The following is a 15,692-nucleotide window of genomic DNA, read 5'->3' as shown; positions in this document are numbered from 1 at the left end:
ATTTTTTCAACAAAAATAGTCTACAGCATCTGAATAATATCTTATTTTATTTAACAATAAAATCAACCCAGTTTCAATTATAATGCATTTTAATGTGCCACACTACAATGGGGTAAAATGCGGTAGTATAAAAGGCGTAAAATAGTATTCTTCCCCATTTTGTTTTGACATTTTCATTCTTTCAAATTGTGTAATTATACATGTATAATACCTTTACCTTAATTGTAGTTTTATTTAGTTAAACGGATATAATATTATAGTAGTCTTTATACTACTAACATATTATTTTAGACTAGAACTACTTCATATTATTTTATACTTTAGGTCTTAGTCGAGCTTTAAATTTACCCTAGAAATCGTAATAGGTTCAAGGCTATGGGTTTATTGATTTAATACCTGAATTGATGTCAGTTTCAAAACACCAGTAAAAACCAACAAAGAGACAAAACAACCAATTTAACGTCCTCACCTTACGAAAAGGCAATATTGGAGGACAAAAATAAAAAAAAGCAACATATGCATATCCATAACAATATATCCATAGCCCAAAAAAGCCAAACAGTGTAAATCTTAAAAAAAATAAAAATAAAAAAACGAAGACACAGCATTGTAAAAAGCTTTATTTTCATTATGAAGAGCTTTTTTCCTAGAGTGCTGAAAGTTGGGCTTTTTGTAGTGAGTGCCATATATGGGCTCACTATTCCTATTTGGGGTTTAACTAAAAAAAATAAAAACCCAAACTTTGTGTATGAGCTATGCATAAATAGTGAATAATTTTATTGTTACAAGAGTAACATTGCTCTTCCCATGACCCCATATCGCCCCGTGCTAAACCCCATTTTGTCCCAAACATGGAGTAAAATGGGGTATTTGTGTTTTTTGTTTTTAAATGGTGTCCTTGCTTTGTTACAATATTGTCAACGTTGTATTATTTTATTTTCACGAAAATTTGTATTGATTTTAAAAACTTTTTTTATTTTAGATTAGGTTTTTCCCTTAAGTACCCCGTTTTACCCCAGTTTCCCCTATTGTATTATTTATTCACTTCATGGCTTATCTGGCATCATTTGGTTAAGTTGAGAGTGTCAAACCATTTTTATCACACTTTTCAGGAGTAAAGCTGGATTTGGAAAACTTGCTCCAACTTAATCTTACTCCAAAAACAATAATCAATAACTTTTGCATCTAACCTTCTAATTTTATTGCATCTAACCTTCTAATTTTATTGCATCTATCCTTCTAAACTTGTCTTAGCTAACCTTCATATCAAAATAACATTGTTTGGAAACAATATTAGAAATTCCACGATAAAAATGTGAATGAAATAAGCGTGATAGATGAATTTCCTTTGAAATCCCGATTCTGAAAATAATTTTTTATACCGTATTGGATAATTTTATTGGAGGATTTACAGTTTGTTTTAGCGCCACAAAATATATTTCTAAAACCTTCAGTTTTCTTTAAAACTAACAAAAATATGTCAGAGGAAGAATTAATACATAAAGTAGTTGCGCAGAAATGCTCTAAAAATAATGTTAGTGAAGACTGTGCATAAAAATGAAACGTATAACAATTATTCACAAAACCAAATTTGGTACAATACATTTAGTTACACTGCAAATTTTAAATTTTTTGGCAGAGTGCAAGCTAGATATTATATTTTCCAAACTTCATTTTTGTTTTAGTTTCTTACAACTTAAAAACTTTTGTTTTAGTTTATTCTTTACAGCAACAATAGCATCAGCAAAAAGAAGATTCAGCTAATGAAAAATTATCTCAGGTCCACCATGAGTTAGGATTGATTACTTAATATATCTTTTATACTAAAGTTATATCATTTATAGTTGTTTTGTAGACTCTTAACCACTCTGTGGTTCTCAGAAAATCTTGAACTAACGATGTTGAAAAAGTTGTTGCCATTAGTAACTTTGGATTTTTGATTTATGTTTATTTTACATTCTTTTTATATATATATACTTATATTAATTTAAAAAACAAATTTAACAGGTTAGAACTATAAATTTCAGTGCAAACTTTATTTTAACCGGATAGAACTATAAATTTCTATGCACGCTTTATTTTAACAGGTTAGAACTATGAATTTCTGCACAAGCTTTATTTCAACAAGTTAGAACTATAAATTTCTGAAAAATATACAATTAATAGTGTTAAGACATTTGAAAGTTTAAAACGCACATGATAAATAAAAATAATGGAAAATTAACAAATACTATAACAATAAACTCAATAAAAAAAAAGATGGTTTAAATTTATATTTTTTATGCAATGCTGAACCAATATCTCTTTTTTTTTCAAAGTTAAAAAGATTTTTTTTATTAACATCTCTAACCGTTATGTTGAAAACAACTCTGACCGTTATGTTGTAAAATACTCTCACCTGCCGAATAAACGGGAAGAGACGATTATTAGATTCGATATTTTTTTATCTTTAAAAAAAGATAATATTGTTCTTCTAAGTTAAACAATTTTCTTCTTGTATTTTCATTCTTTTAGAAATTTGAAGTTTTTTCAAAACTGCGACCGTCCCGTTTATAAAGATCTCCTCCCCCATTTTTTATTAGAAATATCCGACCCTTCCTTTTCATAAAACTCTGCACCCCCTTCTTCTTCCCTCCTAACACGCTTTTTATTCGGCAGGTGAGAGTATATCGTTTACAGAAGTTTCCAAAAAATTAACGTACTCTGGAATTTTTATATCATTTATTTACAGAAAAGTATGGATACATAAAAGTATATAAGTTATATATAAATGGCGAAAAAAGAAAATAGTAGTTTTATTAAAAGAAAAATTGTGGTACCCAATGCTACAACCTTTACTTTAACGAAATCATTGTGGTGAGATCAAAGGATAAGAAATAAAAACTATTTTAATGTCATTTTTTATTAAATTTAAGTTGGCCTTTTATAAAATAATGTTCTGAAGAATTAGTTGGAGAATCAACTTTTAAAAATTTACGTCAACCGCATTTTTGGATAGTTAAATAGAAAGAAAGGTTTGTTGTTGACAACATCAAAACATAATCTTTATTATTGAAGAGCAAGTTTCAACTTTTTCACTGTATTCAAATAACAGTAAAGTTTAATTCAACTTTTTCACTGTATTCACCTAACAGTAAAGTTTGATTCAACTTTTTCACTGTATTCACATAACAGTAAAGTTTGAATTAACTTTTTCACTGTATTCACATAACAGTAAATAGATAAAGTTTTAAACATTGTTTGAAGACTTGGAAGAGAACATAGAAGTAGATAAAACAAAATAAAAAATGGCCATAGTCGAATTATCGTTTTACCTAAATCTAAAAACTTGTTCTAAAGGTGGTGCTAGATAGTTGTAAAGCTTCTTGCCCGGTAACTAAACCAAAATAATTATTTGTTGCACAATTAATAGGCGATCAATTATATTAACTATAACTTAAGCATTTATACTAAAAACTGACTGTTTAGGTTAGTTTTAATTGTCCCACTAGCTAGTTGGTATAACATAATAAAATGTATACGTTATAGAAATAATTCTAATAAATAAAATAAACATATAACTATTTATTGGTCTTTATTTTTATATTTGTCCTAGACTTAATCTTGATTTGAATTCTTCTTTGGTTTTAAACATAAACTTTTGTTGTCTTTATTGTTTTCAAGTTTGATATTTTGTGACGTCATCAGTTATGTGAACTTGATGTTATAAGATATCAAAAGTAATTTTAGCCAGGAAACATTTTCTCCTTGAATTTAAGGAGCTCAAAAACAAGAGTGCACCAAAAACTGTTTGAGCGCATGAAAAAAACAATAAAAAATTATTATATGAGGAAACAAAATTTATAAAAAAATTTTAAAATTTTTGACAAACAATAATATTCTGATAGTGAAAATTTGTCACTTATTATTTTTGAGGGAGAAATCCAAAAGTATACAGTTATTAGTCGACAGCCTTAAATGTAAATCCTTATTATACAATATTTTAATACCAGATACTTTCCGTCTACAAATGGTGCAAAAACAACAATAGTGACAGAAGTGTTTTTGAAATAGATAGTAAATTTATTACTCGTGGTCATATATATAAACTAAAAAAACAATCTTCGCGATTAAATTTACGTATGAATTTTTTAACTCTAAGAATGATAAATAAATAGAACTCTCTTCCTAATCACATTGTATCAGCGTTATCTTTAAAAACGTTTAAACTGCTTCTAGACAATCATCTAAAAAATGAATGGCTTTTCTATGACTAATCCACATTTTATTTTCTATTAGTTATACAAACTCTGAAAAAAAACTTGAAAATGTTTATTGTGTTTTTTGCCTTTAATTCAGATTCATAAATAAATATTGGAAATATAAATTCTGATCAATAAAATCATAATATAAATAAAGAAGCGTTTATATAAAACATTAAACTAAAGATTATAAATAAAGAGAAATTCGTATGAGCACATTTTTAAATTCGAGACATTAGACGACTACTTCCATGGGATACATTGCTATTTCTATTCTTTTGTTGGGCAAGTTATGACAAAAAAAAGCGGAAGTACCAATTGCATCTGGTATCACTAAAGTACTTACAATATCTTTGCTTTTTTACAAGTTTATAAAACATGAATTTGTAATACTAAAATACGCTATTTACCTGCTAAAGAAATTAAAAAAAAATTCAGACTGTCTTTTTAAATACGTTTTGAATGTTGTTGATGTCTAAATGACGTAAAGATTATCGAAACAAAAATAAGAAATATTTTTACCAGGCGATTATTTACTTTTACATTAAAATGGCGGATGTTTCTGCAAATTTTAATAAAATTTATTTTTCGAAAAAAGGTAGCTACTTTTTTTAGTGTTATAAAGGTTTTTATTCCCCTTTATTTAAGAAACTATTTAAAAAAAAAATAAAAAGCAATAAGCATTAGTAAGATTATGTTTTTATCACTTTATAAATAAGTTACATGAAAAAACACATTTAATTAATTATATCTATCACATTTGAAACTCAAGGAAAATAATTGAATACAAAAATGCTGCAAAAACTATATTTAAAAAAATTCTGAAATTCTTAGGTATTTTTGTAAGTTATCAAAATATAATTAGCATATAATCTAATTCTTGCTCTGTGTTGAAAGATTCAATTCGGAAAATGTTTGATTACAAAGCTTTAAGTACAGAGAGTACTCTATATCTTTTTTTCTAAAAAAAATTTTCCCATCCCATTAAGTCTCAGTAATTTTTAAAATTTTGAACTATTTTTTAATTCTGTTATAAAATTTTTTGTTATTAAATCTGTTAAAGAATTATCAAAAATTATTTGCACTTGTGACAAAATGACTAAACTAGTATAACCAGTAAAGAATAAAAATCATATAAAAACTGAAGTTTTTGTAATAACATATATAGATATAGATATATATATATATATATATATATACATATATATATATATATATATATATATATATATATATATACATATATATATATATATATATATATATATATATATATATATATGTATATATATATGATATATATATATATATATATATATATATATATATATATATATATATATATATATATATATATATATATATATATATTCTAATATTCATATATATATATATATATAAATGAATATTCATATATATATATATATATATATATATATATATATATATATATATATATATATATATATATATATATATATATATATATATATATATATGTATATATATATATATTATTATTATTATTATTATTATTATTGTTATTATTATTATTACTATTATTATTATTATTATTATTATTATTATTATTATTATTATTGTTATTATTTTTATTATTATTATTAAATTGAAAACCGTAGTGTAAAAATTACACGGAAAGTAATCACATAAGAGATTACTTTATAACAATTGAATTTTTTATTTTTTTTTTATCAGTATTGTTTTTAAAAGAGTTAATCATTTTCACATTAACAGTTTTATAATCTAAATTGTTCCAATTATAACAGACTCAGTTAATGAAAAAGTTATGCCTTGCGTTACATTTTGGATTGTATTCCCTTGAGAATCCAAAGTTGTGATTTCTGCTTTTTTTTCCGTCTAATACTCTGTTGGTTATAAAATTTATTGACTTTTGTAATGAAATTTGGTTGCAGTCATACTATTCTATACATTTGTATAAGGTCTCTGCGATCTCTTCTTTATGTGTATATATATATATATATATATATATATATATATATATATATATATATATATATATATATATATATATATATATATATATATATATATATATGAATATTTAGCTAAGCAATATGATGTCATACTGAACATACTGCAATAGTTTGGTTTGGGACATCAAATGTTTATTTTTTTGAAACAACCATACAGATTAAAGTCAGCAAATCTAAATATACTATAGTATATGTATTATATATATATATATATATATATATATATATATATATATATATATATATATATATATATATATATATATATATATATATATATATATATATATATATATATATATATATATATATATATATATATATATATATATATATATCAGGGTGTTAGCTAAGAATATTTTTTTTACCACATTTTTGCATTATTGGCAATATTTATTGTTCTACAATAAATTTAGAATTTTTATTGAAATTGTCCCATTACTTTATAAAAAAGTCATTAAATTTTGGGAATGTTAAACCAATTGGGAATTACGTGGAATACATCGTGTCATTGGGATGGCAAACAATCTGTATATATATATATATATATATATATATATATATATATATATATATATATATATATATATATATATATATATACACATACATACATACATACATACATACATACATACATACATACATACATACATACATACATACATACATACATACATACATACATACATACATACATACATACATACATACATATATACACACACATAATATTTTTTTTATTCTTTAGTTTTCTTCAGTAATTGCATCATATGCTAGCTTGAGATGTTATGGATAACTTATATTCATCTCAACCATTAAAAAGCGTTGTTTTGGTTTCAAGATATTCTTCTCCCCATTCTCAATTTGACAGTATTTTATCAGGAAGGCTTCCAACAATTAGTGAGGAAAAAAACAAACATTTTCAGAATAACCATTTGAAAAATATTACTTTGCAAAGTGGAATACGTTTTGTTCGAAGTAATTCCCAATTAGTTTCCAACAGATATCAAGCTATATCACAAAATCACCTATTGAACAGAGCATATCAAAACAAAATGACAACAGCTGGTGTACCAAGTAAAATATATATTTCTCCTCAGCAGGACTCTCCAAGTCCTAATAGAAATAATCAAATGTATAATACAAGCTTGGCACAATGTGCTGTAGCACCCCATCTTCATAGAATGCAAACATCTGTTTCACAACATCAAACTTATTTATCTTCTTTAGAAAATAATAAACCATATGAAACCCATAGATTAAATCAAGAATCTGATGTAAATGAACAATATTATCCATATCATAAAGATTTATTAAGTGAATCAAATAAAAATGACAATTATGTAGTTAAATTACCAAGTGGTGTAATACATCAATATCCAAATCCTGATTATCCTTTGTCTACATATACTCAAAATCTTTCAGTAAAGTACTCACATGATACAGCTCCATATTCAACTGATACAGCTCCATACTCAACAGCTCCATATCTTAATCAAAACAATCATTTGAACACAAATTCAATTCAAAACTATCAAAATAGTGGATATAGCCAGCAACAAGGTTTTTACCTTATGATGGATCAACCACAATTTAATACTAGTTCAGATCAGGGAGCACTCAATTATGCATATCGCTCTACTGTAGTTGATTCACCAGAAGCTAGTCCAACACCTGTACAAGATGGTATTTTTAAAGTACCAGCTTCACCATTAGCACAACGCAAACAACACAATCACCAGAATAAACCAGACATTTATAAACTAGACTCTCCTCTTAATCATCTGTACATACAAGATATGTCACTAGACAGTCCATTATCACGTTCTGAAAACTATGAAGTTGAAAGCATGTCAAACATCTCTCCTCGAATTTCATTAGTTCAAACATCTAATTATCAAATGTCTAGAATTTCTCAACAAGTTAGTCCGCAATCAGTTTACAGTTCAAATCATTCTGGACAACCAACAACCCAAACTGCTCATCCTGTCCAACAAAGAATACGTTCTGGAACTGTTGAAATGAGTGATGTAAATGCTAATAAACAAGATTCACTTGAAAACTTGCAGCGTGGCCGCGCAGGAACTGTTGAAATGATAGACTCAGTCAAATTTGAACAAAGGGTACGATCTGGTACAGTGGATATGGCTGATGGATCTAATCAAGTTTATTACTCACCAACAAGTGTGCAACAAGCTCAGCAGTTTTATAACCCTCCTGAAGCTTTACAACCTCAATCACCACAAAAACATGTTTCTCGGCAACAAAATTACTCACATCAGTTTTCACAACAACAACAACAACAACATCTTGATCAACAACAAGATCAGCAACAATATTTTAAAGAAGAATCTCTTCAAAAAGCATACTTATTGGAACAAGTTCCAAAAGATTTTCAACAACCTTTATTACATAAATCAAATGAAGTGACGAGTAAATATACCAATCAGCAGTCTGAACTGAACATTCAATCAATACCTCAATATCAGAATGCAGTTCATGAGTGTTATGAACTAAAAGCTTCGACTTATAATGAAACTCCAGCTGAACAGAAGTTGTATAAGGTACAAAATAATAATATAGCAACTTCTTATAAATGCAATGAAAAAGTTGAGAAACAACCTCCTTTACATGATACCGAGAAACAATTGCAAAAATCTACAAATGTTAAACTCAACTCAAATTGTGTACAGAGTAATAATCAACTATCAGATCCTTTGAGCAATCCTAAAATGAAAGAAAACAATTCTATTAATTATGTTAGTTCTAGTCCACTTTCTGTTCCTTTGACATCTAGTCAAATTACTTTGACAACCACTGCAAATAAAAATGAATCATTAAACAATTATTTAGATAAAGATTTAGAAGCTCAAAAGAAGTTAATGCAACAACAATATATACAACGGGTACAACAAGCTCATTTACAACAACAACTTCGACTAATACAAGAAGACTATGAGGCAAATTTACAATTAGAAAGAGATATTGCTCAAGAGTATCTTCATGAACAATCTCGCCAAAATTATTTACCAGAACAGTTGTATCCTGTTAATAGCTTACAACAAGTTTTTCCACAGCAAGAAGTTGCTCCAAAAATTTTATCATATGAATCTCAAAAATGTTATCCTTCCTTTACTGCAAAATTACCTGTAAACTCTATGACCAGTACTGATATAGCTCCGCCAATTCGTTTGCAATCTCAACAACCATATTCTACTCAAAATCATACATCTCAAAAACAGCTTTTGTCACAGCAACCTAAACTTTTGTCTCAACAGCAACAACAACAACAGTACTTTCCACAACAGCAAACAGATATTTTAACTCAGCAACAGTATATATCTCAACAACAACAATATTTACCTCAGCAACATCATATACCCTTACAACAACATTTACATCAGGAACAAAATTTATCCCAGCAACAACATTTATCTCAGTACCAGCAGTTATCTCAGCAACAACATTTACCTCAACAACAACATTTATCTCAACAAGAAAATTTATCTCACCAACAAAATATATCTCACCAACAACATTTGCCTCAGCAACAACATTTCTCACACCAACAAAATTTATCTCAGCAACATCATTTATCACAGCAACAACATTTACCTCAGCAACAACATTTGTCTCAGCAACATCATTTACCTCAACAACAACATTTATCTCAGCAACAACATTTACCTCAGCAACAACATTTACCTCAGCAACAACATTTACCTAAGCAACAACATTTATCGCAACAACAACATATACCTCAACAGCAACATTTGCCTCAGCAACAACATTTACCTCAACAACAACAACAACAACAACAACATTTATCTCAACAAGTACCCATACCTCAACAGCAACATTCTCAACAAAACAACCAGCCAATTGTTATCATGCCAGGGGGTGGACCAATGTCAAATCCTGGGCAATATGGAACATCATCAAATTTAGGTCGAAACTTTATGCAGCAATCATCAGATCATTATTTGTTGCCTATGAAAAATCAAAGTGTGTTGCCAACTCCAGTTGAAAGCAAGCCACCGACTCCATTTCAGAAACTTAGGAAAATTGCTGAAGATATTTCCTCATTTGTTGATGATATTGTGAAATTTAAAGGAGCTAAAGGTTCATTTTGTTTTATAATTAATTTTAATACATTTCATGTATAAATATATTATTTCAATGTTATTCATATATAAACGAAGTAAAAAATGTTGTTTCCTTAAAAATTTTAACAAGTATAGAATGTTATTATATTTCAAAAAAAAATGTATAGAATGTTATTATATTTCAAAGATGGAAATGAGTACAAATATTTGGAGGAAATGCTTACAAAGCAATTACTTTTGCTTGATAAAGTTGCAGCTAATTCGAGTGACGAATTAAGAAACGCGCGTAAATCTCTGGTAAAAGAAGTTCAGGAGCTGCTTGAAATACTTGACCGACGTGCAACAAAAAGTCCTTTGAAATAAAATGGTGAAATCAATTTTTATTTATGAATGTTATATAATTTTATTCTTAATATATATATATATATATATATATATATATATATATATATATATATATATATATATATATATATATATATATATATATATAATTCTTATAAATTTATATAGTTATTGGTTATTGTTCATTTATTTAAATTTTTTATATTATAATGAGGATGGCCAGCATGATGAGACAGGGAGTTGTAAATTTATTTGAAGTAATTTTATATACCAAATTGGAAAAATACTTTTTAAAGTTTTAACTAATCATCATAATATTATTTTATGTTTCTTATATTTTAAAATTTCTAAGTTTAAAAAATTTAAAGGTTAATCAAGTTACTAAGTATGTTTTCTTTACTAATATCTTATAATTATAATAAATAATATAGGTACAATAAGTACATAAAATGCAACACCAATTGACTGTCGCTAGTGCGCCCCTGATTTGCAAATTGCGAATTAGGGGTGTTTTTTGCAAATGATATTCTCCACAATTTTTTTCTAATATATAATTTTCAAGATGACGCTCTTTAGGTGACTAAGATTTCTTTAAAATTTCAGGCCTCAGATTTTTCTAAAAAATTTTTTAAGATTTTTATTTTACTAAGTTAAAGTAATATTTTACGCTTATTTTTTGATGTTTTTCATTGTTTTTTTAAATTATTTTTTGTTTTTTTTTAATTTGTTCTATATATAATTTTACTTCGAAATAAAATCATTATTATTTAATATTAGAATAGAATTCTATAAACAAAACAGGTTTTGAATATTATAATATAGTTTATGAAACTTATCGATATATTAGAATGACGAAACGTTATACATATAAGTTTCTTAAGGAAATTAACGAATGTTTAGAATTTGAATTCAACGAATTCAGTGTTTGAACTTAACCGTTAATAATAAAATCTAATTTACGATTGTCAACTAAAACTGTTTTAAAAAGTATTAACAGATTTAAAAGAATTTCTTAAATATTTGGTCATGATATGCATTATTTAGTATGTTTTTTATGATGATTTTGTTAAACCTCAAGTACGACTTTTCAATTGCTTGTTTTTAGAATGTTAACGAAGAACTCGACATCTATTTTGAATTCAATATGTGTTTTATTACTTAATCGAAATATTCAGGTTTTTTATGACCGAAGTACTTAATTTCTGATGACTTTATAGAAGTCTAATAAATTTATTAAAACTTTTATTACTGCTTGTGTTTATAATGTAATATTTATTAATCTGATTTGTTTTGTTTTTAATGTTTTTTAGCATCATTTTATAAATGAAAATCTATTAACGTCATTATTGACTTGACTCTTGTTCTGAAATTAAATTCAAATGACTGAGGTTTTACTGGCGTAGGCCAGCTTATTTGTTCAGTTTTTATTATTTGTTTATAATTTATCGATCATCTATTCATAGTTTACGAAATAAATATTGCATATGGTGCCAAAGAAGAAACACAAAATGATAAGGAATTGAAAAATCAAATTGTTTTATAATTTATGAAAAAGTTTTTATCGCAATGCTATCATTTTATTAAAAAAAAAATTATTAACCATTAATTGCAGTATTTTCAAAATTTCTTTTCCTATACATTTTTTTTTTTTTTCTAAAGAAAATATATTTTATATATTAAATATTTCTAAGTATTTATTACATGTTATTTAGAAGCCAATTGAACGCAAACTTTTCTTGAAAACTACTTTTCAATTCCAATTCATTATTTTTAACTGTTTTCATTATTTATATTATTTTCAACAAATCCTATTTTTATTTGTAAGATATTTTTATTATTTTGTTTCTTAACAATTCGTCAGTATCAAAGATCTTTTAACTTTTTTGATAAATTGAACTGATGCTTTCAGCATTTGCGTAAACTAGATGGCCAGCAGCCGTATTCGCACCTTTCCGTTAAGCTAAACGGAGCTTTTGTCTAAAATTTCATTACAATTACTAAAATTTCATTACATTACAAAGTATATATTACATATGTTTATATTACAATGAAATAAGTTTTTGACTAACGCTCCGTTAAGTTTAACGGAGAGATGAGAATACGGCCCCAGCACTTTTGATCTGATATAATGGTTCATGAAAGTTTATTCAAATATTTTTGTTCTTGTTGTGGTTTTGTTCTTTATTAAAATATTTAAAATACAAATATATAAAATGAAAAAGTTACAAGTGAAGATATCGTTAAAAAAAAAAAAAGAACGCGGATACTCAAAGAAGACCATTAGGTCTTTTCACAGAGAATTTTAATGTAATAAATTACGTTTCTTACTATTATACGTTAAAATAACGTAATAAATTACATCTCTTATTATTAAGATATTGGTTAATTGAACAAAAAAGCGTTTCAGTCAAAAAGTTTTTACGCATTTCAAGTAGTTATTTCTATGCTTTATAGTATTTTCTGTTGCAGGCTATTCAGTAAAAAGGGTTTCGTAATAGATGGCCCGGAAACAGCCCCGTATATATATATATATATATATATATATATATATATATATATATATATATATACATACATTATTGGCCATAAATTAGAGTTAATTTTTTTTTTTTATAAAACATTAATTCAAAATAAAATGATTTGAAGACAAAAGTTAAGGTTATATTTCAAATAATAAATAAGAACAATAATTTACAAATGAAAACCATAAAAAAAAGCATTCTAATATTTTGTAGAAACTCCTTTCTCATGTAAGCATTGGTTTACTAACTTTGGCATCGAATTTACAAGATTTTGAGTTATTTCTTTAGGCACATTGTCAAGCAGTTTCCTTATTTCAATTTTTAATTGCTCAACATTTAAAATTTCGATTTTTCCAAGATGATGATCTAACCATGACCATAAATTTTTTATTCAATTTAAGTCAGGGCTGTTAGCAGGCCAAGATATTATCGATATTTGGTTGTCGATAAACCATTGTTTGGGTACTTTTGCTGTATGACATGGCGCACCATCTTGTTGATATATGATATTACTGTTTTCTTCTTTAAATATATCAATTGAGGGAAGAAGGCAATTATCTAAAATTTCAATATATCTATCAGCATTAAGTCTACCTTCAAATAATTGATAGCATCCAAGTCCTGCATAATTCGTTCAGGCCCAAATGCCTATACTCCCAATACCTTGCTAAGTTCGTTTTAATGTACAATTCAAATCAAATCTCTCTTTAGGTGTTATACCTTAGCATAACACGGCATTTTCGCATATCTACCTCAACATTCATATCGTCAGAGAATATAACATTTTGCCACTTGCAATCAGGCCAATTTTTATGTTGATTGCACCATGCAATCCTTGTTTTTTGCTGTTTCTTTGAAAGTCTTGGCTTCTTGCATGCAGATCGCCACATATAATTATTTCTATGAAGAATTCTTGTAACAGTTCTTGAACTCACTTTAACGAATTAATAAACGTTCATCTCTTTGTGTTGTTACAGCTGGCCGACCAGATCGTTGCCGATCCTTAATGTCACCTGTTTCAGTAAAACATTTTAAAATACGTGTAACAAAGTATTGAAAAGACTCGTATGTTTGCTGATTGACCCGCTCATTCAGTCGAACCAAGGTTTTTACAATTGCTAATGTGCTCAAAAACGCTGGATTAAAAGTTTCGTATTGCTGATGTCTTTTGTGGAGATAGTGAAGCAAGCTATAAAAAGTTGTTCAACGCTTGTTTACCTGTGGGACCAACGTATCAATATAAAACTAACCCGCGTCTTTAGTTATTTATCATAAAAAGTAGTGTGGTTCCGCGTCATTTCATTGGCTCAAGGCATGCTACAACAGTTAAAATGATATCAAACTCCTTATCAGTAATCTTAATTTTGAACTCAAAGCCAATCAGCGTCTAGCGAATACAATTGTTAATTTTTACAAAATGTTTTGTTTGTGTCATTTTTTGCAAAAGGTTTCCTTTTTCTCAATCTCTTGATACCCATTTGACAACTATTTTTTTTTTCCATTAGTCTTACCCCGTTTTTGTCAACAGCAAGGTTGTACCAATATACTACCCCCGGTATTGATATTTTCGATTATTCAGCTATTCTTTTTATTGTGCGATGGCTTCTTTCTACAATTCCGTTTCCTTCAAGGTAATAGGCAGCTCGAAAAATATTACGTCCTTCCCAACTATTTCTTCAGTCTTAAATATCGTCTATTTGTCCATTAATATTTCAGACGGTGCTCCTTGTTCACAAAAGATAAGGCGGAAAATTCAAGCCACATTTCCCTATGAACTTGACAGTTGTCACCACAATGCATATCTTGAAGGCCCACAATCTATTATATTCAGAAGTTTTTCTGTTCCATAATGCGTGATACCTATAGGTAATCTTTCCCAATTTTTTTACACTTAAACTACCTTTCACCCACCATACAGACGCTGGATCTATTGACTGACGCATTAATATCTTCTAACGGGACAAGAGTTACATCAACCTTAAATCGTATACAACAATTAGTTGTTGCAGAACGATTATTCTGCTCCGTTTTTTTTTCACAACGAATTTTATAATAATTAGCGCAACATTCAATCCAAAACCAAGTCGTGTTAAACTACAAATATTTTGTTGCGGAATACCCTAACTTTGAACGACCAAAGGTAATGATCTTCAGTTTTCAACTGGAGAAAATTTTTGCGTAGATCTATGATCGCTGGTTTTTTCCTATTATTCTCTTTTCTCTCAACTTATTAACGCACACATCTGCATCTCTTACATATGCTTCGATAAAATTGTTAGCTTCTCTCAAATCCAAAACATGTCGAACTTTATTATCCTTATTTCTTTAAATCATAACCATTAAAGGAATTTGTCTTTTGGGCGGTCTTATCACGTTTTCATCATACTCAAGTAACCATTTTCGCTTGATCCAATCTTGAATATCATTTTCATTTTCCGCTTTAGCACATTTTGGTATCTC

The 15,692-nt window shown here is 27.2% G+C and overlaps 1 protein-coding gene across 1 annotated transcript; it reads left to right on the top strand.

The window, feature by feature from the left end:
* Positions 1-4,259: 4,259 nt before the first annotated feature.
* On the top strand, positions 4,260-12,053 carry LOC101241102 (alpha-protein kinase 1). The gene is made up of 4 exons (XM_065795934.1): positions 4,260-4,839; positions 7,008-10,381; positions 10,553-10,732; positions 11,816-12,053. Exons 2-3 carry the CDS (start codon positions 7,048-7,050, stop codon positions 10,726-10,728), a joined length of 3,510 nt encoding a protein of 1,169 aa, XP_065652006.1. The 5' UTR covers positions 4,260-4,839; positions 7,008-7,047; the 3' UTR covers positions 10,729-10,732; positions 11,816-12,053.
* The last annotated feature ends 3,639 nt before the right edge of the window (positions 12,054-15,692 follow it).

The sequence above is a fragment of the Hydra vulgaris genome, chromosome 04, assembly GCF_038396675.1.
Source record: "Hydra vulgaris chromosome 04, alternate assembly HydraT2T_AEP".
NCBI classification, from domain to species: Eukaryota; Metazoa; Cnidaria; class Hydrozoa; order Anthoathecata; family Hydridae; genus Hydra; species Hydra vulgaris.
This window is presented reverse-complemented; position numbering and strand designations above follow the sequence as displayed.

Coding starts and splice junctions, on each gene's coding strand:
- LOC101241102 (XM_065795934.1), top strand. CDS start 7,048: ATGGATAACTTATATTCATCTCAACCATTAAAAAGCGTTGTTTTGGTT. Junction 10,382..10,552: donor GAAATTTAAAGGAGCTAAAG/GTTCATTTTGTT, acceptor TATATTTCAAAG/ATGGAAATGAGTACAAATAT.